General features: G+C 29.6%; 1 protein-coding gene across 1 annotated transcript in view; it reads right to left on the bottom strand.

Annotated features, from left to right (window-relative positions):
* LOC111621964 (dystrophin-like) overlaps window positions 1–26,350 on the bottom strand; it is a 74,820-nt gene that overhangs the window by 4,616 nt on the left and 43,854 nt on the right. Inside the window, exons 10-15 of the mRNA XM_023364219.1 lie at window positions 17,074–17,445; window positions 15,948–16,120; window positions 10,938–11,088; window positions 10,688–10,863; window positions 6,896–7,043; window positions 3,890–4,000 (exon numbers count right to left, since the gene is read on the bottom strand). Of these exons, the coding sequence (XP_023219987.1) occupies window positions 3,890–4,000; window positions 6,896–7,043; window positions 10,688–10,863; window positions 10,938–11,088; window positions 15,948–16,120; window positions 17,074–17,445 (1,131 nt within the window). The remainder of the gene's footprint in view (window positions 1–3,889; window positions 4,001–6,895; window positions 7,044–10,687; window positions 10,864–10,937; window positions 11,089–15,947; window positions 16,121–17,073; window positions 17,446–26,350) is intronic.

The following is a 26,350-nucleotide window of genomic DNA, read 5'->3' as shown; positions in this document are numbered from 1 at the left end:
TGTGTGATTTGTAGGAGTTGATGAAGTTGTTTCTGTGTGGATGCATAAAGTTTTATGTCGTCCATGTACATGAGATGCGACAGCATAAACTGTGTTGTTTTTTCATGTCTGATATTTTAGCTATAATGCGTGTTGTTTAACATGTTGGATAATGGGTTCAGGGCTAGGCAGAACCAGAGAGGACTCAAGGAATCTCCTTGAAAATTCTTCGCCTAATGAATATCTCATTCGTTTGTATGGAAGTGTTACTAACCCTGAGATGCAGTGTTGTTCTCCAGTGCTGCATAGTGTTTTGGAAGAATGCAATGAGTGACGGATGTATTTTGTACATGTGTAGAATATGTAGCAGCCAACTGTGTGGAACACTGTCGAATGCTTTTCTGTAGTCTATATATGCCATGTGTATGTTTCTGTGTTGTTTGTGTGCTTGCCGTAGAATGACTGAATCTATGAGTAACTGTTCTTTGCATCCCCTGTGATTTCTACGGCAACCTTTTTGTTGTTCTGTAAGAATGTCGTGTTCTTCAACATGTTTGTATATTTTGTTTGTGATACAGGATGTCAATAATTTGTAGAGTGTTGGAAGACATGTAATTGGTCTGTATTGTGTGGGGTCTGTGGTTTTGTTGTTTTTAGGTTTCATGTAGGTAATGCCCCGAGTAAGAAATTTTGGCATGTCTTGTGGATTGATGATGATGTGTGTTAGATGTTTAGCTAGTTCCTGGTGCAGTGATGTAAACTTTTTGTACCAGAAATTGTGAATGTTGTCTACACCAGGTGTCTTCCAGTTGTGTGTTCTGTTAACAGCGTAGCGAATGTCGTGTATGTTTATTTCAGCACAGGGCATACTTGGTATGTTATGCAAGTTTCTGTTCTCCTCCTTGATCCAGCCTGCATCAGCATTGTGTGTAACAGCATTGGACCAAAGAGAAGACCAATAAGTTGTGAGTTCTTCTTCTGTTGGTGTGCCACTGTGCTGTGTATCAGTGTTTGTTTTGGTACTGATTTGTCTGTAGAAAAGTTTTTCATTGTTTGTGAATAATTTATTTTGTTGTTTTCGTAGTGTACATGTTTTGTATCGTTTGAGTCTACGTGCTTTGGCTGCGAGTTTTTGTTTTAGTGTATCGATGTATTCTGTAATGTGTGTGTTGTGATGTTCATGTTTTGTGTGTGTTTTGATTTTCTTGAAAATGTTTTTGAGTTGTTTCTTTAATTTGGGTGTTATGTTGTTTTTAGTGTATTGTGTCAGCCTGCCTAATTGCTGTCTAATGTCATTTATTTGTGTTTCTATTCTTCTCTGCCAGGCAGGCTTGTGATAGAATTGTGTTTTGTGTGTGTCTGTCTGTGAGTGTATTTTCAGTCCATGGTGTGTTACTACTGTGACTGCCCCAGCATAAACTAATGTATGAATGTCTGAGAGTGTAGAAATTGAATGAATGTAGTTTGGTAGTAAGTGAGTGTTTACATAATCTAGTGTTTTTCCTACTGCCTTTGACGTGTTGATTTTTGGTATTCGTGGTCTTTGTGTGGGATCTGTACCAGTATATTTAATGAGTGTTTCCTGAAATATAAGTGAGAGCGTATTAACTAATTCTATGTCTACGTTATCAGTGATGGATGGGGAAGTGCCTGCAGTATCATTAGTGGTACTTGTTGTGTGTGTGCTGTAATCAGTGCTTGTTGCTGGATTATCCTGACAGGTTACGTGATCTTCATTAATGTTAAATGTTTCTGTCTGTTGATGTATTTGATCAGCAACCTGTTGTTTGATAAGTTCAAGTGTTGTTTGTGGGATAAGGTTGTTGTGTATAATTGTTCGTTTTTGATCAACAACCCTTTGTTCGGTGACAGTGAGGTGAGGATATTGTTGTGTGAATCTATGGTGTAGTTGTTGTCTGTATGCTGTCATGTTTGTTTCGAGTCTTGTGATGGTGTAGTAAGTACGGATGATAAACTTCTTCATTTCTGATGTCCATTTCATCCGTTGGCGTGGTTTTCCAGCCTTATACTGATTAACTGGTCACACTATCAGTGATAAAAATGTCAACATGTGATTCGAACTTTATAGTAAAATTTATACATTATGAATATTTAAATAAGAATATACAATACATAGACAAATTCATAAATATGATTGGCCAATACAGTAATACCCCAAACTTATGCGATAGGTGGGACTGAGCGATAACCACTTAAGTCGAATTTGCGTAAGTCGGGGTATAATTTCGCAATTTGTGTAAAATCCAAGTTGGATATATGTAAGCTAATAAATGTTCTCATTAATCTTATCTTGTCTTTTGATTCGTTCATGGTTACAAGAAATCATCACATAGTCTCTCAAGTCTCCGTAGATATAACAAACACAGAAATAAATAACACAAAATAAATTGTAGTGATGTGTCGATTTCATGCAGCATGTCCAAACATGTAAGCTGAACAATAGTGTGGGGGAGTGTATAATCAAGAGTTGCGTGGCACTCAAACAAAAGACGAATTGATGAGATTTGAAAATCGCGTAACTCTGGGTTCGCGTAAGTCAAGGTATTACTGTAACTCAGTAAGTTGTCAAATAACAGATGTATCGGGTTACATTTTTAAATTTTCGAAATTATCAAAATATCATTAAAATTTTGAATTCTATGCTGTGCAATCACAGGTCTAAAAAATTGGTATTTGTAACAATATCAATTCTCTACTTTGTGATAACATTACCCATCCCCTTGAAAATGCAAAAGTAAGCAAACAAAATTAGATAAGAAATTTGTAAATCTTAAATTTCAAGTTAGCAAAAGGGGATCCCAAAACTACTTTAACTTATTGAAATGTATATAACACATTATTTTTAATAATAAGAAATTTATTTTTAAAATCTAATAAAAAATAATTGATAATACAAGACAAAAAAAAACTTTTTATGCTCCATTTATTTTTGTTGCTATTGTATTCAACAAATAAAACAAAATATCAGTACAACATTCTTAAAATCATTGAAAATAATATTAATAGTTAAAATATCATATTTCACAAAGTGCAACTGTAAAATGTGTTATATCTCATCAATTGAATAAATTTGAATCTCTTAAAACAGATTTTAATTTTTCATCATTGTATTGGAAATCTTTGGGAGAAATTGCTAAAAGAGTACAGACATTGTTGAATTACATAAAACTGATGCTTTATCCACTAATATGGGAATCATTCATTCCCACATCAGTGGATAAAGCATCAGTTTACATGATCATAAATTAATAAATAACTGTACTACTAGGTGTCCCTCTTAAAATCAACTTGACTGAAATGATGAAACTATGTTGATGAAATGATGAAATTATGTTGAAAAATGACTAACTAATGATGAAATTAGTGTTGTAAATTTTATAGAAAATTTTTATGTAAAATATGTAAATTTTACATGGGATAGTTGAAAGGTAAAGTGTATAAGACCAATCCCAGAACAATAGGAGAACATGGGAAAGCATTTGCCAAATTAAAGCTATCAACATTTTATGTAAGGTCTGAACATAATTATACATACACAAGTGCTTAGATGCACAACATCATGATTTCTGTATGTTTAAATAAGGTTAAATTAAAGTTTCTAACAAGTATCATTTGTCCAAATTCATTTGTATTATTTCCAGTGAGAGGGACCAATTTTACATGTGACACTCCCATATTTCATTGCTACTTTTTATTTCAATCATTTTATGTTTTATTTAAAATTACTTATTCTATTAAATTTTAATTTAAAATTGCTGAGATTTGATAAAATAAGTAATATTGTTATGAAAAAGATTGAATTTTTAATTAAATACATTAAATATTGAATTTGAATTAAAAATTTTATTAATAATGTAATCTATTATAATAATAAAAATAATTTACATACTTTGTAGAAATTTTGCTCAAGAACATCAACTTCTTCTGCTTTTAACAATGCTCCAGCTAAAAGGATTGAAAGTAAATTACTTCTTCTTGAGGGTATATCCAATTCACTTTTCTATAAAATATTTAACAATTCATTCTTAAAGATAATGTTTCATATTTTCATTTCATAAGAAAAATATATAACTAATTTGATATAGCTCAAATTGAAAAAAAAATTATTTGTAGAATTTATTTGAATTGATTAGAATTTATACATAAACAGTAATAATTCTTTTGACATTAATAATGAAATCCCAAATATATAAATTAAATATAGTCTTTGCAAAGATTACATTCTCTTTCTATGACAGCTAAACAAATTAAAAGATGCTGCCAGAAAATGTCCTCTTTGTTTTTTGATTATATCATGCATGCCATTATACTGAATTTTTTGGTTAAAAGTAATGTCATAACTTACAATTATGTCTAAACATGTGTGATCATAAAACAGACATTAAATAAATTCCATAACATTTAAATGTTCTAGAATGTAAGAATCTTATTTTATAATTTTCTATTTCTGAACCTTAAGACTTTCTAGTTTTTATCCACTACAATTCTCCTTTACTAATTAAACCAAATCTACCAAGCTTAAATCTTTTCAAGTGTTTCCTCTCTTTTATTTTTTTTCTGTATGCACTATCATGTACTGTTTTGTTCTCTTGTCCTTAGATACACACTATTCTCTTTGACCATCATGTATCTACTCTCACCCTTCAATAACTTTATCCCCATTACAAATACAATATTCAAATTATACACCACTGTATAAAATCATTTATAAAAGAAAACAATTCAGCCTTAATTGACAAAAATTACAAACCAAGAAGGTAATTAAATTGAATTAACTTTATTAATGCAAACATAATAATTATGGTAATAAGTGATTAAAATACATAGCAAAGAAAAATTTTCCTATGCAACAACAATACAATTTAAAGCAACCTTTAGTACCTTGCAGGACTTCATCTTGTCTGAATACATACAGTAATATGATTGGGCATGGAGGCATACATACAGTATCCTTTGATAGATTTGTTTACAATGTTGTAGCTGCCACTCCAAATCCTCACACTCATAGATGGCCAAAGCTTGCATCCCATCTGGTCCTACAAATGTTTCATGGGCAACAAATCTGGAGAACAGGCAAGCCAAAGAAGTGTGAAAATAAGATGTGATTTTCCAGGAATGTCTCTATGTGCTGCCAAACATTATTTTTCTGTAAAATAACTGTTTGAAGCCCTACCATAAAAAGCAGCATATAAGGGAGTAGGATTTCCTGAACACACTGCTGTACTGTCAATAAACCTTATTCTACTTTAGGGATGGCCAACTGTCATATGAGATGACTTCCCAGACCAGAAAACAAACATTGCAAGCAGTGTGCTCTTAACAGTAAAGACAGAATGAAAACACTCACCAGTGTTCCTTCATACACTAACATAGTGGTCATCTGTTCCCAAACAGAACCTAAATTTGTTACTAAAGTTGATACACTGCCAAGTCCATAGCAGTCTATGCTTCTCTGTTATGACATTAAAGCAAATAAAGTTGACAATGTTAGGATACTAATAACAGATTGCAAAGCTGTCACTGTGCATGCAAATTTCTGTCTGCTAGTTGATTCCAATGATACAGGAAGAGAAAGGGTTCTATTGCAAGGCTTCTACCTGTCTCTAGGATAATACCATTACATTTGTTTGTGTTTGTAAATATAAAAATAAAAAATATGAAAATAATGTATATTGCATCTTAAAATATAAAAATAAAAAAATATGAAAATGTTACTGATACTTCTGATCCAGATCAACAAAAAAGTTAAAATGACAATGATACTCTGTAAAAAGAAAATGCCCTCTTTAACTAAAATTAATATCAATGCATAATACAGTACTTTTAATTGTGATCGTTAATTAATTATTGATTGGAAATAAATTATCAATTGCTTTAATAAATATATTTCTCTTAGTAACAAAAAAAAATAGTATGCTTTTGCTAACTTCTGGAATGTAACACTATGTTTTGCATTAGTCCTTTGTTTCATATAGCATGGATTCGCATAACACAACACTTTTTTGAAATGTAACTGTGTTATATATAAAATATTAAAAACTTAGATAATATTTTATATTATATAAAGTATTATCTAAGTTTTTAATATTTTTCAAATATTTTGATTATATGTAGTTTCAATAGTTTATACTATATAAATTTCTAAAGATTTTCTAAAAATATTAAATATTTAGAAATTATTACTTTTGTTTTTCATTTATTTTCTATCATGTAATCTGAGATAAACCAGAACATTAAATAAATTAAAGATAAATTTTTAATTATCATAATTTTCTGCCTATAAGCCATGGACTTTGTTAAAAAAAATCTTCAAATTCCATGATGTGGATTATAGATTGCTGCTTATAATCTGTATCAATTTTTCCATAACAAAAAAATGACTAAAATCATTTTACTTTTTTTAATTTTAATTAGTTTTCTTGATATGATAAAACATGACTAAATATCTTGCTGTTATTTATGTGTTGGATAGATACAAAAGATAAAGTCGCACATGGACCCACTCATTCCTGTTCATGAATAAAATGTAGTATTATTTTAATGTCTGTCAGCTTCAAATAAAAGTATTCAAGCCATTTTTGGATATATGATGATGGATGGCATCAGTATCTTTAAGCTAAAACTTGGAATTAATTAATTAAAAATTTTCCATTAATTTAATCTGAATTAATCCAGCATTTAGATTTATCTTATCTAAAATTTTGCTAGCTTCTATGATATATATTAGAACTATAATCTGTTTTAGGCTTCTTTTTTTTTTTTTATTTTAAGTAAACCTGTATATGTTTTCATTCCAATACTTTTTATTTTTTTTAATATAATTTGATGATATTGTATAATTTTAAGTATATGTTTTCAATTCTCATAAGTTTTGGCTTAGTTAAGTATTATTTACCTTAAGTTTTAACAAAATGTCTTTGATGGATTCATGGTCAACTGGATGTAAAGTTTCACTCATCATAGTTTCCATTTCATCGAGCCAAAATGTAAGTTCTTCCATTTCTTCTCTAACTTCTGCTAATCTGATGCTATCTTTTTCCAATCTATAAGTTGTAAAAGTGTAAAAGTTACTTGAGCATTCATACTGAAATTAAATTTAATATAAATAAAAAATTTTTAATAAGTGAAGATTCAATTTAACTTCAGAAACAATCAATGATTGTAAAAAAAGTGTGAAGTCCCAAAAACGNATTTTTTTTGCGAAAAATTCGCTGAACTTTGGAGACATCATTAATATAAATATAATTTTTATGAACGTTAAATAATAAATGGTTTTTAGTAGGTCCACTGCTCGTTTAAACTCAACGGTTTGTACAATATCCGCTATTGGTCTAGATTCAACCAATCCTGTCGCGACATGAGTTGGCGATGACGTTTTATCGAATTATACAAGTTTTTGTAGCGTGTTTGTACGAATACTGTCGCAATTTTTTCACCGTCATATAGGAATCCGAACTATATGAACCCATGTTATAGGGGGAGGTCAACTGTATTTGGCAACATTAGCATGATGCAAATCAGTTATCTATCGTCGTGAGTCTGGCAAATTTATAGGACAAATATNCTATCTTTTTCCAATCTATAAGTTGTAAAAGTGTAAAAGTTACTTGAGCATTCATACTGAAATTAAATTTAATATAAATAAAAAATTTTTAATAAGTGAAGATTCAATTTAACTTCAGAAACAATCAATGATTGTAAAAAAAGTGTGAAGTCCCAAAAACGGGCCGAAATTAAACATTTATTATTAGAAATTTATTAAAACAAAACTAGAAAAAAAATTGTCCATTGTTAAAAACCAATCAAAGATTGCATTAGTCATGCTAGTCATATGAAACCGCAATGAAAAAAAACGCTATTGATGTAAACAGAAAGCAATAATTATAAATGATTAATAAATGTAAACAATCATCCCCCAGTAGAGATGAACCTTTGACAAGTCACTCGTATACAAATAATTAGAAGATAGAAATTTTGGAAAGGGGGAAAGGTTAATGATGAAAAGGGACATCGCATCGAATCGTTATACAGTTAGAACCTCGATTATCCGGACCTCTATTATCCGGATTTTCGATTATCCAGATTGTTCAAAATAAACAAAAATTTTTATGAATTTGCTGATTTGCACTTGGCAAATTATGATACTGTTTATGTACGTGATGGAATGAATAACAATAACGTACAACTACACACTGGAGTTTACTAAATATTACGTACCTCCGAAACCTTTAACCGATGTGAATAAATTTAACTTTGGAATGAATAACTTTTTTTGTTTCAACGTCTCACCCAGCACAGTGGTCGTAAACTCTTAAATATATTTTACGTCATAATAAAAATATAACTTGACATACATATTTATAAATAATTTATATTCAAATTACATCATTTCTATGACCAAGGGCGGCGTATGGGCAACGTGGGCCACCACCTATGCCTCACAGTCTGAAGGACCTCAAGCCTCAAAGGTTTATGCATTACTTAAAAGCCGCAAACGCGACGAAAAAGTTTTAGTCGTCATAAAACGATAAACAGTTTGTCAAATTTTTATTCATAAAAATGCAGTTTCAACTGCTTTTTATTTTATAAAATCTGTCTTCTTGCGCCACCAGAGGGCCTTTTAAATAATAGGTAGTCTGTTAGCGATGGTCAGTAGTAGTCCAAATTCAATAAAAACGTTTGTTTCTTGAAAATTTAATCACGATTTAAATACAGTATTTACTTTTAATATTACCGATATGTCATTGAAAAGAAAATGTGTTGTATTATCATTAAAAGACAAATTAAAGTATTTGTTTCGATTATCCAAATTTTTCATTATCCAGACTACCTTCATTCCGAATTAGTCCGGATAATCGAGGCTCTACTGTATTTCAAAAACGCCACAGACTAGACAACAATGGGGAGAAAATATGAACGCAGGTTCCAAAGTTCCATCAGCACTTTCCATCCAGAGTTAACAGCTGGTGTCAAGTAGATTCTTCGAAGCGGATCTTTCTCGTGACTCAACAGGAGTCGTTTTTCACTTAGGGACAGTTGAGAGACCAATCAGGGAGCAAGAAAAAGGAATGCGGAGCCAATCAGAATAAACAAATCGGAGAACAGAGATTGACATAATTCCCAATCTTCAAGGACAGAGTTACTTTCCATAAACTGTGCACCTGCACACAATTAGTCAACACACAAAAGCAGTTTTCCATTCATTGTGCCAAACTTGTAACCTGTGACTATGGACTCACTGCCAACACTGACTGATGAATCTCCACACCTACTGCTGCCCCAGGGTCTATCTTCGAGCAACATTAGAAAACACCCTTGACAATTCGAACATCCAATTGTTTAAAGAACATTTTTGTTTCATAGTGTAAGTTATTTTATGTTTAAAATAAGCGGGTTTTTGTGAGATTCTTGTCATCTGTGTCTCCTCTGCCCACGCGCGAACAATCCTAGATCATCCTGACGTGGGATTAATGATTCCCCCCTGGAAGTCGGCAACTTTACAAAACAATAAAAACAAAAAATAATTTAAAATTTAAAAATATATAAAAATGAATGCTAAATTTTTATGTAAATTTAAACAAATATGTATACAGGGTGTTTCAGACCATCTATACCACAGGTTTTTCTAGAAAACTTCATTGTAGAAAGTTGAGAAACATTTTTTACAATCAAAGCCCATGGCAATATTGTTATCAATTGGAATTGAGTAAAAATAGAACCAAACTGAACCTGACTCTGAATTTGGATATTGGAAAAATGGTCAAATTGAGTTTTTTTTAGATGGCATTTTTCATAAGAAACAACTTTTACTAAAAAAATTTATTAAAGAACACTTCACACCCCTTATACTTACTCAGCACATTTAATAATAAAATTTTATGAATACACAAACATTTTCAGCCACTTTAAGGGGATTTCATTAGGTGAGAGAGTCATTTTTTTACATTGAACAAGATACAAAATACTTAAAAACGGGACATTCCATATGTTCAATAATTCATTTTTACAAATTATTTGATATGTGATCAGATGCTGTTCCTAAAATATTTTAAATGTTAACTGACTCAAACACAAAAATAGATATACAGAACAAAGTATTATAAAATAAAAAATAAATAATAAATTAAAAACGAAAAATATTAACAATATTAAAATAAGAATCCAATTATCATCACAGGTTACAAAGTCTTTGTTATGTGACATGATGAGATTTCCAAAAATTTTTAAATTATAACTGATTACAATAAAATGATATATAAATAGATTAAATCAATATTTATATTACTGTTAATTTCATTTGACAATTTATTTTTCACATTTCACATATCTAAAAGAATTTTAAATTGGTTTCTATTAGTTTGACCATTTCAATGGATATCAAAAGTACATTAAACAACCAATAGTGATGTGCTTAACTACTATTGATTTTTATAAACTTACAACTAAATTAATAAGACTAACATATACTTTTAGCAATCATACTAAAAAATTACTCAATCTTAATGTATATATTGATAGAAAATGTTAATAGTATTAACAACAATATACAACTTTAATAAACTATAACAGTTAGTAATGGTATGTAATTCTTTTTTATTCACTTAAAAAATTTAGGCTTATTTATAAAAACTACTTAATAAAATATCCTATTTTTAATTTTATAATTAGTTGAATAATATATAATGACCTTGTTCTTCTTACTGCTAATTCACCAACAAGAGATTTCCATCGTCTGTTCAAAGAGTCTAACTGCTCTTGTAAAAGAATTGCATCTGGAGGAGAACACTGTTGGCCAATTTTTTTGCCACTACTGATGACGTTTTCTAGTGCTATCATTTTTTCAGTAACTTGTTTCTGAAGTGTCTAATTAAAAATAAAAAAGAAAAATTGAATATACATAAAATATTCATTACGGAATGATAAGTTAATTTAAATACTTCTTGATGTTTGCGAGCCTTTTCATAATCCAGATCTCCATTTGGTAATCTGCTGTGAGCAAGAATGGTTTCTGCTTCAATTATCCATGCTGTAAGACTACGAAGTCTTGTTTCAAATTCTTGCCAAATTTCTCTTGCTTTTAACCATCGACTAACAATAATAATGCATAATTTAATTTTCAACTTTTAGTATTTGATATTGTTATAAAATTGTAAAATTAGGAAGATATTTTTAACTATCAGAACTGTAAAAGAATTATTATTATAATAATAACTCTTATACACAATATGAACAATATTAAAAATAATAATTTTTAATATTGTTCTTAGATGCAATTTGATACAATTTTCATGACATAACTGTGTCATAAATTTTTTAAGAAAATAAATGTCTTTATATGTTTTTTGTAATATTTGTTAACATTAAGTATTTGTTGTGATTAAATTAGATTTAAATGAACTTTTGAAACAATCACACACAGATGCTTTTATGTGCTATGTCCAGACCAATGTTTAATAAATGTTTGATAAATGGAAGTAGAGCAAAACACTTTTGGTCACTTTAGGTTACAGAATTTTTTTATATCCTTAGATTTACACTTGATATACCAGAGCTGTGAGTAGCACTATTTAACTTCTTAAAATCATAAGTCACATACTTTGCAATAAAACATCACAACATCAACGGCACTCCAGTGTATTTGTTTTTGTTTAATTATTGTTTAATTTGATATTAATTATTTATTTCTATGTTCTGATATTTTTATTAGTGATAGTCTTTGGATATCATACGTACTTTTTTAAGATCATAAGTTTTGTAATTTTATATCTGTAATTTATGTTCCACATTTGTGCACGAGAAACAATTTGAAAGTGTTCTATCTCTAGATTTCTAGCATTCTGTACTTCATTTTGCCTGAAGAGACAGTAATATACTGTCAAAACTACTTGTGAATTAAACATATTTTTCTGTAACACAGTGGACAGTTGTGTGACTTATCTTTTATTATGAAGTCATATAATCCATTTTCATATTAGCTTACACTTTTCTATGCCCTAGTCTAGCTAAATCTGTTTTTATTCTTCCAGGCATGAAAATTCCAGGAAAGAATTAACTATGATTAAGGCCATAAAAGCATTTTAAAAAAATGTATCCATAATACTGATAGATAATCTATTGATAGTTAGAAAACTATCAACAGAGTAAAACCTTCATAGATCAAATTAAACTCCAAACTTACAGCTAAACAAGAGAAAACTAATATGAAATTAAACTGGGCAAAGTGATTAAGGTTTATAAAAGTTATGGAACTAGAAAATCTGAAATTAAAGTATTAATATAAATTATATGAAATAAGAAAGTATTTATTACATGACAACATAAGAATGATAATGACTAGAGAATCAACTATATATAATCTGATTAAAAACAAAAAGAATTCTATCCTACTAACAAAAAAAGCAGGAGTTTATGAAATAGCTTTATTGTACAAATCTTAAAAGTTAGAGAGAAAATATAAAATGGTACTTATTGAACTGAAAGTCAACTGATCTACTTAGAAAAAGAAAAACTTCCTTTTCCAAACAAACACTAAGTAAAGATGTTGAAGTTAAATGAGCAGATGTCAAAATAGTCACACTTGTTACAAGAATCAAACCACTGAAGAGTATCATTGCATAAATAGAAATCATTAACCAAAGATGAGAAGGATTTTGATTTTCATTAAAATTATCAATTAAAAATGCTAAAATAAACTTTTAAATGTAATTGTTGTTAATTTCTATGAAAATTTATGACACAGTTATGTCATGAAAATTGTATCAAATTGCATCTAAGTAGTAGGACAAACAGAAAATATTATAAAACCAATAACATCACTTAACAATATTAGTGACTGTACAATTGTTAATATAATTCTTTTTGCGAATATATGATGTTTATAATACTTAATCTCTTTAAAATTGATAATGAAAAAGAATTTTTGAAAACAATGTTCATTATGTAGAACATTTAATTGAATATTGAAAGTTATATAAATGCATATTGGGCTTTAAGCTTCTCAAATTAGTACAGTTAGATTTACTGATAAAATCAAAAATGTTCCAAGATGTTAAGTTTTTACATTACTATAAATATTTTTACAGAAGTTTTGAGAATATTTATCTTTATTGTTGGTCCTAAAGCTAGGTTCTGAAAGACTCAAAATATCTTAACAAACAATAAATAAAAGAAACTCCTTGAAAAAGACCATAATATTTTAACTTTTTTAAATATAAATAATTAAGAATAGAACTAGAAATAAAGATATGATGGAATTTAAGTTTTGGATAGCACTTCAATCAATCTCAATCTAGTTTGTGGCTTTAACAATCATGTTAATCATTAATTATTTTTGATTCAAACCACTAATCAACAAAAAGAATGACATTATATATATATATATAATGTCATTCTTTCTGTTGATTCTGTTTAATTGGGCCACTGGTTAATCGGGGCAGCTACTTTATTGGGCTAAATCTCAAAGAACGAAAACCAAATTATTAAATTAATACATAATCTAATCGCTTAATTGGGACAGTAGCAGAAAAGGAATTTAGCAATTTTTGAAATTTTAAAGATTTTCTGTAAATATGTAGACACTATTAATGTCGTGTAGGCTAAACAGTTAACAGAGACAAAGCAATTTTGTTTTTTGCTTGGGCAGTTGTTTTTCTGGAGTGGGTCTGAATAGTGGGATGTATCACACATGTTCTAACTAAAAAGGGAGAAAGGAAAAATTGTTCAATCAGGAATGAATTGAAATTTTACCTTTTGTGAACATCACTACTAATACTGTACAGTCGACCCTCTATAACATGGTAGATACGTTCCGTTCTTTATGAAATTGATGTTCTAAGAGTCCTTAAATACATGAGCCAATCACAGCGTGGCACGTATGCAGTTTACAGACTACGGCAGTTTCAAAGGTTTTCTTTCATAAAATTAATCGATTCTACACTAATTCAACTCAACATTTCCAAAATACATATAATTTTTTGGGAATAATCCATATAAACTATGCTATAAACAAAAAATTGTAGGATTCCTTACCGAGTGTGCACCGTTCAACGACGCCATTGCTTAAGCTTGTTTTCGTCGTGGAGCTTGTCATCGAATGGCGCTCGCGTGCTTCCTGATAAATTCTTATTTTTTTTTTTTTTGCGAAAAATTTGCTGAACTTTGGAGACATCATTAATATAAATATAATTTTTATGAACGTTAAATAATAAATGGTTTTCAGTAGGTCCACTGCTCGTTTAAACTCAACGGTTTGTACAATATCCGCTATTGGTCTAGATTCAACCAATCCTGTCGCGACATGAGTTGGCGATGACGTTTTATCGAATTATACAAGTTTTTGTAGCGTGTTTGTACGAATACTGTCGCAATTTTTTCACCGTCATATAGGAATCCGAACTATATGAACCCATGTTATAGGGGGAGGTCAACTGTATTTGGCAACATTAGCATGATGCAAATCAGTTATCTATCGTCGTGAGTCTGGCAAATTTATAGGACAAATATTTTCTGTAGTTTGATCTAATAAAGCATTAAAATAGGCACCTAATTATTATTTTTTATCTACTTATTTATTTACCTATGTGTTACATATTTTATTTTATAATTTATTATTAGTTTGTTTAATTCGGGCAGGCACTTAATTGGGCCAAAATGGATTAGTCCCAACATGTCCCAATTAAGTGGAATTGACTGTATACATATATACATTTGTGAGAATCTAGAGTTTAGGGGAGATACTTTTCGTCTTAATGAATTTGCTAAAATAATATTTTTAAAATTAATTTAAATTAAATTTTTTAGAGAAATTATCAGTTTTTGACTTCCTCTGACTCAGGGAGAATGACAATTTAGTTCCTCCTAAAGTGATAGTTCGAGTGCAATATCTCACTTGACTATCTACAAGACCGCCTGTCTTCCTCCTCCTCATGTTGGGAACTGTGACATGATTTTCCAATGATGCTATTGGATGGAAAATAGTATAAAAGGTGGAAGGTCATCTTCCAACTTGCTCTTGTTTTGATACTCTTATGCAGTTATCAAAACTTTAGCCACCACTTTCGTCTGACATTTGCACCAGACATCAAATATTTAGCCACCATTCCTGTTTTGATGCCTTTACCAAGTGCCCAAGACTTTAGCTGTTACTCTCCCAGTACAACTTCTATGTGTTCCCAAGGATTCTCCACTATACGTAATATATGATGAATTTATGTAAACACTCTCTCAGAATAGACTTAGAAATATAGATTTAGATATCCTCACAAATTTGATGGTGAAGCTTGATCATTTGTGTTTATCATAATTGTCATTTATTTGTATTTATTATAGTTATAAGTTTGTATAATAAATATATAGTTATCTCTAAACCATCTTTTAGATTGATTTATGCCCAACTCCATTGGCCCATGGCCCATGGTCCATGTATTTTACATAACTCATGAAGTTGAAATTGTTCCTCCTAAAATTCCAGTTAAGTTTATTTATATCTTCTACTATTCAGAATATAAAATAATAGAATCACAAGTTGATATGCATAATTATCTTAACTGGTGTCAGGACTGATTAGGAAAGATTTTTATGAATCTTCCCTCCCAACTATTTACCATCCTGAAATATAGCAATGTCTATAAATAAATTACTTTTCTTATAAAAAATATTAATTGAAAAATGAAACAGAATATTTGTAAAATTTCCAATTATATTAATAATGTGGAAAAGGAGTTAACTAGGAATCCCTATTTTCACATATATAATAATTTGGCAAGAAATATTTTAGTTATAGATGTAAATGAGCTCATATAGTTAATTTTTATAATTATAGTTTAGTATCTATATATGTTAACATAGAAGAAATACATTGATATTTATAAAGAAAAACACACACATTTATTAAAGAAGTGAAAAACGTTTTTATCATTAAGTAATTATTAACTACTTTATCAAGTTACCTGTATCTTTCACTATATGAATGTTTTATTTTCATCCATTCTTCATTTAGTTTATCTAATACCCGATTAATTTGAAGAATATCTGCTTCATCAGCTTTTTCCAAGATTTTTTCTTTTTCATTTCTTAAACTATCAATATTAGGTTTCAAAGTTTCTAAAGCATCTTTAACACCCTTCAAAATAAAATAATATTTTAATACAAATTATCTTCTTTTAAATATCTAAAACCTTAAAAGTGAAAATGTTTTCAGTCTCAAATTATTTAGTTCCTCCTAAAGTGATAGTTCGAGTGCAATATCTCACTTGACTATCTACAAGACCGCCTGTCTTCCTCCTCCTCATGTTGGGAACTGTGACATGATTTTCCAATGATGCTATTGGATGGAAAATAGTATAAAAGGTGGAAGGTCATCTTCCAACTTGCTCTTGTTTTGATACTCTTATGCAGTTATCAAAACTTTAGCCACCATTTTCGTCTGACATTTGCACCAGACATCAAATATTTAGCCACCATTCCTGTTTTGATGCCTTTACCAAGTGCCCAAGACTTTAGCTGTTACTCTCCCAGTACAACTTCTATGTGTTCCCAAGGATTCTCCACTATACGTAATATATGATGAATTTATGTAAACACTCTCTCAGGATAGACTTAGAAATATAGATTTAGATATCCTCACAAATTTGATGGTGAAGCTTGATCATTTGTGTTTATCATAATTGTCATTTATTTGTATTTATTATAGTTATAAGTTTGTATAATAAATATATAGTTATCTCTAAACCATCTTTTAGATTGATTTATGCCCAACTCCATTGGCCCATGGCCCATGGCCCATGGTCCATGTATTTTACATAACTCATGAAGTTGAAATTGTTCCTCCTAAAATTCCAGTTAAGTTTATTTATATCTTCTACTATTCAGAATATAAAATAATAGAATCACAAGTTGATATGCATAATTATCTTAACTGGTGTCAGGACTGATTAGGAAAGATTTTTATGAATCTTCCCTCCCAACTATTTACCATCCTGAAATATAGCAATGTCTATAAATAAATTACTTTTCTTACAAAAAATATTAATAAAAAAAAATATTTGTAAAATTTCTAATTATATTAATAATTACCTTTAATGCATCCTCTTGCTTTCCAAAATCTTCAAATTCTTTTCCAGATAATTCAGGTTGATTCAGCTGGCGATTAACAGATGCTATAGCTTCTCTCAATTTGTTAACTTTGGCAATAAAATCAGGTACAACTGCTACAACAGGTAGTTCCAAAGTAACAACAGATGCAGTTTCAGTTTGAGTAATCACTGTTTTAGTCATTGGAGATTTAGATAAATTTAAAATTGATTGAATCTGTGTCCAAATTTGAATAGGTGACTGTACAATAGTTTGTAAAGATACAGCTGAAATACCAATATCTTGAGCTTGTTGAGCTGTTTTTTGCAAGGTTGATAAATCTTTATTAAATTTTTCCAAGTCATTTTTAATTATCTGGAAAAAGTTTAAAATAACTTTTAAAAAATTAAGCAAATAATAATAATAACAACACAAATAAAATAACATCTGTTTGAACGAGTTTTTATTTGCAATTTAAAATTAACAGTGACCCATGTGTTATTCACAGAAAGTTATAGTAAATTTATTTTATATGATCAATAGTGTTTTGAAAATCAATTGCCAAAGACAATTACTTTCATGAGTTATATGCTTATTTTAAAAATTTTTAAGCATATTTTGTGCTTTTTGTATGAATCTTTGATATAATTGGTGTTCCATTCATTAACAAATATGCTCAAGGTAGCCTTGCCAATCAAAGTGAGATCACTTTGATTGTCAAGGCTACCTTGATCAATGTGACAATTGTTTTTAAATGGTCAATACCTCCATTTAAATGTTCCTAAATTAATAATAAACTTTGCACTATACACTACATTAATAATAATTTCAGATAACATGGTGTAATAACATCAACAGCATTTCCTGTTGGCAAGAGTCAACAGTGTTCATGTGTTGAAAATATGTGGTGTAAACTTTTAATTAGGTAAGTGAGCCTATTGGTTTACTTAGAAATGTTGTAAAAATTAAATAGAAATAAATAAGTGCCAATTGTTTATGGAAAGTTCAAATTTTTGCATGTTAAAAGTAGCCCTGTCACTTTTCATGATAAATGTAGCCCCAAATAGGGCAATATTATTATCGTTGATTATCATGTGTTGACTGTGCTGATCTATTCTGTATGCCAACCATTTAATTAAATTTATTAATCAATAGTTTTTACCAACAGGCTATTTCTTCAAAGTCCTGGTGTAAATGACATCATCAGTCATGGTCCAGAAGAATAAACAAAACATACCCTCCTGACTATATTTGACAGCATACAAATTGCATAATTTGGATTTGGATATAAAAATGTGGTAGCTAGCCTCTGGATCAGATACCCATTTTGCATCACATATCAGATGCAAATAGAAACACAGGGATAATTAGAACATTTCACAAGCAGTTGTTTCTATACTGGAGGCATTCAGAAATAGATGGCATGGAGAGGATAGCAACAGTAAAAGGCAGAAACTGATAAAGTGACCTGATGAGTAAGGTAACAGCACCAATACTACTGAAGCAAGTACAAGGTGGTTATAATTAAAGTTGCGCTACTCAGACCTGTCTAGAGCCCATTCTCATGGACATATATGCTGTAAGGCATTTTGAACACGTGACTGATGCAAATGGATTGCATATTGAACAAATGTTGTGAATAAAAACCTTTTGCATGTTTCCATTTTGTGTTTCTTGTTCTTCATGTGCCATTTTTCACCTAGTGGTAAAAATTCAAACTAAATATTTTTTTTTGCATTTTCCTTTTCCCCATGGTTCATATAACATATATACCAAGTTTATAAGTTTCATCAAAATACATCCATGAGAACGGGCTCTAGACAGGTCTGAGTAGCGCAACTTTAATTATAACCACCCTGTAAAAGACAACAAATTTCAAACCAGTAGAATGTGATGCTGAAGATGATGATGCTGATACCATTAGTACCATGAGTAAAAAACAAGAGCCCACCAACAATACGAGGGCAAGATGAAAAGTTCTCAGCCTAGCCTATAAATGGCACTGCTACAAATGAAATTACTATTTTGTTATGGTGGCGCACTTGTTGCAAAAGTAAATACCAAATGTGAATTTGATCAGACAAATAGTTTGTTTTATATGGCTGTTTAAAGTAAGAGTTTTATGTGTTTTTGACAAAACGAATAAACTTGAATACCATTCCATCATAAAATTCTTCATTTTGGATGGTTTATCACAACAGAAATTCGTCCAAAGTTGGTAAAAATGTATAAGGAGTCTGCACTTTTGTTATCAACAGTTAAAAATGAGCAGCTGAGTTTAAACATGGTCGTACATTGATTGAAGATGATCCACATGAAGGACAGCCAAAAAACTGCAACTACCAAAGAAAAATTGAGAAGATACATAATATGGTTCTAGATGATCAACGATTAAATGTGTATGAGATAGCTAAGGCTGTAGACATCTCAGACGAAAGGGTACGGCACATTTTACACGAAGAACTCAGTATGAGAAAGCTTTATGCAAGATGGATGTTGATCACAAACAACAAATGCAAATTTGTCAACTTGCATTTGTTGATCAACAAATTGACTTTCTCAGCAATGTTTGTGCTGTTGGATGGATGAAACATGGTTCACCACTTTACACCTAAGCCAAAACAACAGTACAAGCAGTGGGTAGAACCCAATGGCTCTGCACCAAAGAAAGCAAAGACAATTGCATCAGCTAAAAAGGTTATGGCTAGTTTTTTTGGGATTCCAAAGGGATTCTTTTAATTGACTACCTGTCAAAGGGTCAAACAATTAATGGGGAATACTATGCACATCTTCTTGACCAGCTAGATGAAAAAATTAGAGAGAAAAGGCCTAGTTTGCAAAAGTAAAAAAATCCTCTTTCACCAGGACAATTCACCTGCTCACAAAGGCGCATTGGCAATGGAAAATTGAGGGATTTGAAGTATGAATTATTGGAACATCCTCCCTATTTGCCAGATTTGGCTCCCTCTGACTTTCATCTATTCCCAAATCTTAAGAATGTTTTGGCTGGAAAACATTTTGGGTCAAGTGAAGTGGTAAATAAATATTTTGAATACCTTCTAGAACTGCACTTCAGAAATGGAATCCAGTTAATGGAGAAACTTTGGACAAAGTGTATTGAACTAAAGGGAGACTACATTGAGAAATAAATACATTTTTAACATAAAAAACTCATTTTTTCACTACTAGGCTGAGAACCTTGCCCTTGTATCTTTGTCAAAGATCCAGAAGCCAGTGAAGAAGCAATATCAGTATCAGTATCAGATGTTTGGAAAGAAACAAATCAAGCTGGTATTGACAACAATCATTTCTCTTCAGAAAGAAGACTGTCCATCATTTTGTTAGTAATGTGACATCTGTGAATCCCAACAAAACATGTATAGTTTTTGTCATTTGCAAACAAATTCTTCAAACAGTAGACAAGTTTTTCTTCCAGAGGACTCTGTTACTTCCAGAGGATCCTTGTCCATTACAAGAAGACTGCGATTTTGTTTTCTTGTTTTTTATTAATGGAAGAATTGCTTGCCATGATCTTCTTCTTTGGAATTCCAGAAGCAAAATAATGTGTATGGTTTATATTATATGGAAATTACTTTTTCATTCAGAAAATTAATATGGATTATTGCAATAAAATATACTTCATTTGACAAAAATATCACTGTATTTCATGCAGAAGGTAAATGGTGTAATTAAGTAAAGCCTCTGGAAGAGGTCAGAGACAGTGAAATTTTTTAAAAAGCAAGGTTTCATGGTTTAATCAAGTAAGCTTCTACAAATGTATTTCATTGATCTGAAAGCAAAAACAACTTGATAATCAAACCAAACCCTTGTCTAAGGCTACTTTGATCATCCTATCTTTTTTAAAAACAATCCCACTTTTGGTTTCTAGTGTTTTACTGCCAGCACATAAACTTATAGTACATGTCATGACTGTCCAAATGATATCAAAAATATCAATCAACATAGCATCAAAACAGTTACTGAAATTTGAAAATGACAAAACTAGACCCACTATGGTACAGAGTTGAAATGCAATAAAAAAATTGCTTTGAGAAAGTGCAGAAGTGATTAACATACTTTCATCCCTGATATGACCAATGTTTTGAGTACAAATGGATNTTAAAATTTAAAAATATATAAAAATGAATGCTAAATTTTTATGTAAATTTAAACAAATATGTATACAGGGTGTTTCAGACCATCTATACCACAGGTTTTTCTAGAAAACTTCATTGTAGAAAGTTGAGAAACATTTTTTACAATCAAAGCCCATGGCAATATTGTTATCAATTGGAATTGAGTAAAAATAGAACCAAACTGAACCTGACTCTGAATTTGGATATTGGAAAAATGGTCAAATTGAGTTTTTTTTAGATGGCATTTTTCATAAGAAACAACTTTTACTAAAAAAATTTATTAAAGAACACTTCACACCCCTTATACTTACTCAGCACATTTAATAATAAAATTTTATGAATACACAAACATTTTCAGCCACTTTAAGGGGATTTCATTAGGTGAGAGAGTCATTTTTTTACATTGAACAAGATACAAAATACTTAAAAACGGGACATTCCATATGTTCAATAATTCATTTTTACAAATTATTTGATATGTGATCAGATGCTGTTCCTAAAATATTTTAAATGTTAACTGACTCAAACACAAAAATAGATATACAGAACAAAGTATTATAAAATAAAAAATAAATAATAAATTAAAAACGAAAAATATTAACAATATTAAAATAAGAATCCAATTATCATCACAGGTTACAAAGTCTTTGTTATGTGACATGATGAGATTTCCAAAAATTTTTAAATTATAACTGATTACAATAAAATGATATATAAATAGATTAAATCAATATTTATATTACTGTTAATTTCATTTGACAATTTATTTTTCACATTTCACATATCTAAAAGAATTTTAAATTGGTTTCTATTAGTTTGACCATTTCAATGGATATCAAAAGTACATTAAACAACCAATAGTGATGTGCTTAACTACTATTGATTTTTATAAACTTACAACTAAATTAATAAGACTAACATATACTTTTAGCAATCATACTAAAAAATTACTCAATCTTAATGTATATATTGATAGAAAATGTTAATAGTATTAACAACAATATACAACTTTAATAAACTATAACAGTTAGTAATGGTATGTAATTCTTTTTTATTCACTTAAAAAATTTAGGCTTATTTATAAAAACTACTTAATAAAATATCCTATTTTTAATTTTATAATTAGTTGAATAATATATAATGACCTTGTTCTTCTTACTGCTAATTCACCAACAAGAGATTTCCATCGTCTGTTCAAAGAGTCTAACTGCTCTTGTAAAAGAATTGCATCTGGAGGAGAACACTGTTGGCCAATTTTTTTGCCACTACTAATGACGTTTTCTAGTGCTATCATTTTTTCAGTAACTTGTTTCTGAAGTGTCTAATTAAAAATAAAAAAGAAAAATTGAATATACATAAAATATTCATTACGGAATGATAAGTTAATTTAAATACTTCTTGATGTTTGCGAGCCTTTTCATAATCCAGATCTCCATTTGGTAATCTGCTGTGAGCAAGAATGGTTTCTGCTTCAATTATCCATGCTGTAAGACTACGAAGTCTTGTTTCAAATTCTTGCCAAATTTCTCTTGCTTTTAACCATCGACTAACAATAATAATGCATAATTTAATTTTCAACTTTTAGTATTTGATATTGTTATAAAATTGTAAAATTAGGAAGATATTTTTAACTATCAGAACTGTAAAAGAATTATTATTATAATAATAACTCTTATACACAATATGAACAATATTAAAAATAATAATTTTTAATATTGTTCTTAGATGCAATTTGATACAATTTTCATGACATAACTGTGTCATAAATTTTTTAAGAAAATAAATGTCTTTATATGTTTTTTGTAATATTTGTTAACATTAAGTATTTGTTGTGATTAAATTAGATTTAAATGAACTTTTGAAACAATCACACACAGATGCTTTTATGTGCTATGTCCAGACCAATGTTTAATAAATGTTTGATGAATGGAAGTAGAGCAAAACACTTTTGATCACTTTAGGTTACAGAACTTTTTTATATCCTTAGATTTACACTTGATATACCAGAGCTGTGAGTAGCACTATTCAACTTCTTAAAATCATAAGTCACATACTTTGCAATAAAACATCACAACATCAACGGCACTCCAGTGTATTTGTTTTTGTTTAATTATTGTTTAATTTGATATTAATTATTTATTTCTATGTTCTGATATTTTTATTAGTGATAGTCTTTGGATATCATACGTACTTTTTTAAGATCATAAGTTTTGTAATTTTATATCTGTAATTTATGTTCCACATTTGTGCACGAGAAACAATTTGAAAGTGTTCTATCTCTAGATTTCTAGCATTCTGTACTTCATTTTGCCTGAAGAGACAGTAATATACTGTCAAAACTACTTGTGAATTAAACATATTTTTCTGTAACACAGTGGACAGTTGTGTGACTTATCTTTTATTATGAAGTCATATAATCCATTTTCATATTAGCTTACACTTTTCTATGCCCTAGTCTAGCTAAATCTGTTTTTATTCTTCCAGGCATGAAAATTCCAGGAAAGAATTAACTATGATTAAGGCCATAAAAGCATTTTTAAAAAATGTATCCATAATACTGATAGATAATCTATTGATAGTTAGAAAACTATCAACAGAGTAAAACCTTCATAGATCAAATTAAACTCCAAACTTACAGCTAAACAAGAGAAAACTAATATGAAATTAAACTGGGCAAAGTGATTAAGGTTTATAAAAGTTATGGAACTAGAAAATCTGAAATTAAAGTATTAATATAAATTATATGAAATAAGAAAGTATTTATTACATGACAACATAAGAATGATAATGACTAGAGAATCAACTATATATAATCTGATTAAAAACAAAAAGAATTCTATCCTACTAACAAAAAAAGCAGGAGTTTATGAAATAGCTTTATTGTACAAATCTTAAAAGTTAGAGAGAAAATATAAAATGGTACTTATTGAACTGAAAGTCAACTGATCTACTTAGAAAAAGAAAAACTTCCTTTTCCAAACAAACACTAAGTAAAGATGTTGAAGTTAAATGAGCAGATGTCAAAATAGTCACACTTGTTACAAGAATCAAACCACTGAAGAGTATCATTGCATAAATAGAAATCATTAACCAAAGATGAGAAGGATTTTGATTTTCATTAAAATTATCAATTAAAAATGCTAAAATAAACTTTTAAATGTAATTGTTGTTAATTTCTATGAAAATTTATGACACAGTTATGTCATGAAAATTGTATCAAATTGCATCTAAGTAGTAGGACAAACAGAAAATATTATAAAACCAATAACATCACTTAACAATATTAGTGACTGTACAATTGTTAATATAATTCTTTTTGCGAATATATGATGTTTATAATACTTAATCTCTTTAAAATTGATAATGAAAAAGAATTTTTGAAAACAATGTTCATTATGTAGAACATTTAATTGAATATTGAAAGTTATATAAATGCATATTGGGCTTTAAGCTTCTCAAATTAGTACAGTTAGATTTACTGATAAAATCAAAAATGTTCCAAGATGTTAAGTTTTTACATTACTATAAATATTTTTACAGAAGTTTTGAGAATATTTATCTTTATTGTTGGTCCTAAAGCTAGGTTCTGAAAGACTCAAAATATCTTAACAAACAATAAATAAAAGAAACTCCTTGAAAAAGACCATAATATTTTAACTTTTTTAAATATAAATAATTAAGAATAGAACTAGAAATAAAGATATGATGGAATTTAAGTTTTGGATAGCACTTCAATCAATCTCAATCTAGTTTGTGGCTTTAACAATCATGTTAATCATTAATTATTTTTGATTCAAACCACTAATCAACAAAAAGAATGACATTATATATATATATATAATGTCATTCTTTCTGTTGATTCTGTTTAATTGGGCCACTGGTTAATCGGGGCAGCTACTTTATTGGGCTAAATCTCAAAGAACGAAAACCAAATTATTAAATTAATACATAATCTAATCGCTTAATTGGGACAGTAGCAGAAAAGGAATTTAGCAATTTTTGAAATTTTAAAGATTTTCTGTAAATATGTAGACACTATTAATGTCGTGTAGGCTAAACAGTTAACAGAGACAAAGCAATTTTGTTTTTTGCTTGGGCAGTTGTTTTTCTGGAGTGGGTCTGAATAGTGGGATGTATCACACATGTTCTAACTAAAAAGGGAGAAAGGAAAAATTGTTCAATCAGGAATGAATTGAAATTTTACCTTTTGTGAACATCACTACTAATACTGTACAGTCGACCCTCTATAACATGGTAGATACGTTCCGTTCTTTATGAAATTGATGTTCTAAGAGTCCTTAAATACATGAGCCAATCACAGCGTGGCACGTATGCAGTTTACAGACTACGGCAGTTTCAAAGGTTTTCTTTCATAAAATTAATCGATTCTACACTAATTCAACTCAACATTTCCAAAATACATATAATTTTTTGGGAATAATCCATATAAACTATGCTATAAACAAAAAATTGTAGGATTCCTTACCGAGTGTGCACCGTTCAACGACGCCATTGCTTAAGCTTGTTTTCGTCGTGGAGCTTGTCATCGAATGGCGCTCGCGTGCTTCCTGATAAATTCTTATTTTTTTTTTTTTTGCGAAAAATTTGCTGAACTTTGGAGACATCATTAATATAAATATAATTTTTATGAACGTTAAATAATAAATGGTTTTCAGTAGGTCCACTGCTCGTTTAAACTCAACGGTTTGTACAATATCTGCTATTGGTCTAGATTCAACCAATCCTGTCGCGACATGAGTTGGCGATGACGTTTTATCGAATTATACAAGTTTTTGTAGCGTGTTTGTACGAATACTGTCGCAATTTTTTCACCGTCATATAGGAATCCGAACTATACGAACCCGTTTTATAGGGGAATCGACTGTACATTATCTAGACAGAGCTGAATACGAAACTTAAACTACAAAAAGATTCTGCAACAACAATTTCAAGAAAAATATCAATTTTTATTATGGAAAATCTAGTATTTTCTCTGGAAAAATGTTACTTTTATCAGCATTTTACAAGAACAATCCGTAACAACCGACAACACCTTTATCTCCAAGAACTAATATCTCATCTGAAACGTTTTCACAATAACACGTCCAGGCATAACAATAGCCATAGGAACTAATTTACCGTTA

The sequence above is a fragment of the Centruroides sculpturatus genome, unplaced genomic scaffold (assembly GCF_000671375.1).
Source record: "Centruroides sculpturatus isolate CEXI.00-Female unplaced genomic scaffold, Cexi_2.0 scaffold312, whole genome shotgun sequence".
NCBI classification, from domain to species: Eukaryota; Metazoa; Arthropoda; class Arachnida; order Scorpiones; family Buthidae; genus Centruroides; species Centruroides sculpturatus.
Note: the sequence above shows the minus strand (reverse complement) of the source record. Positions and strands in the feature narration are given on the sequence as shown.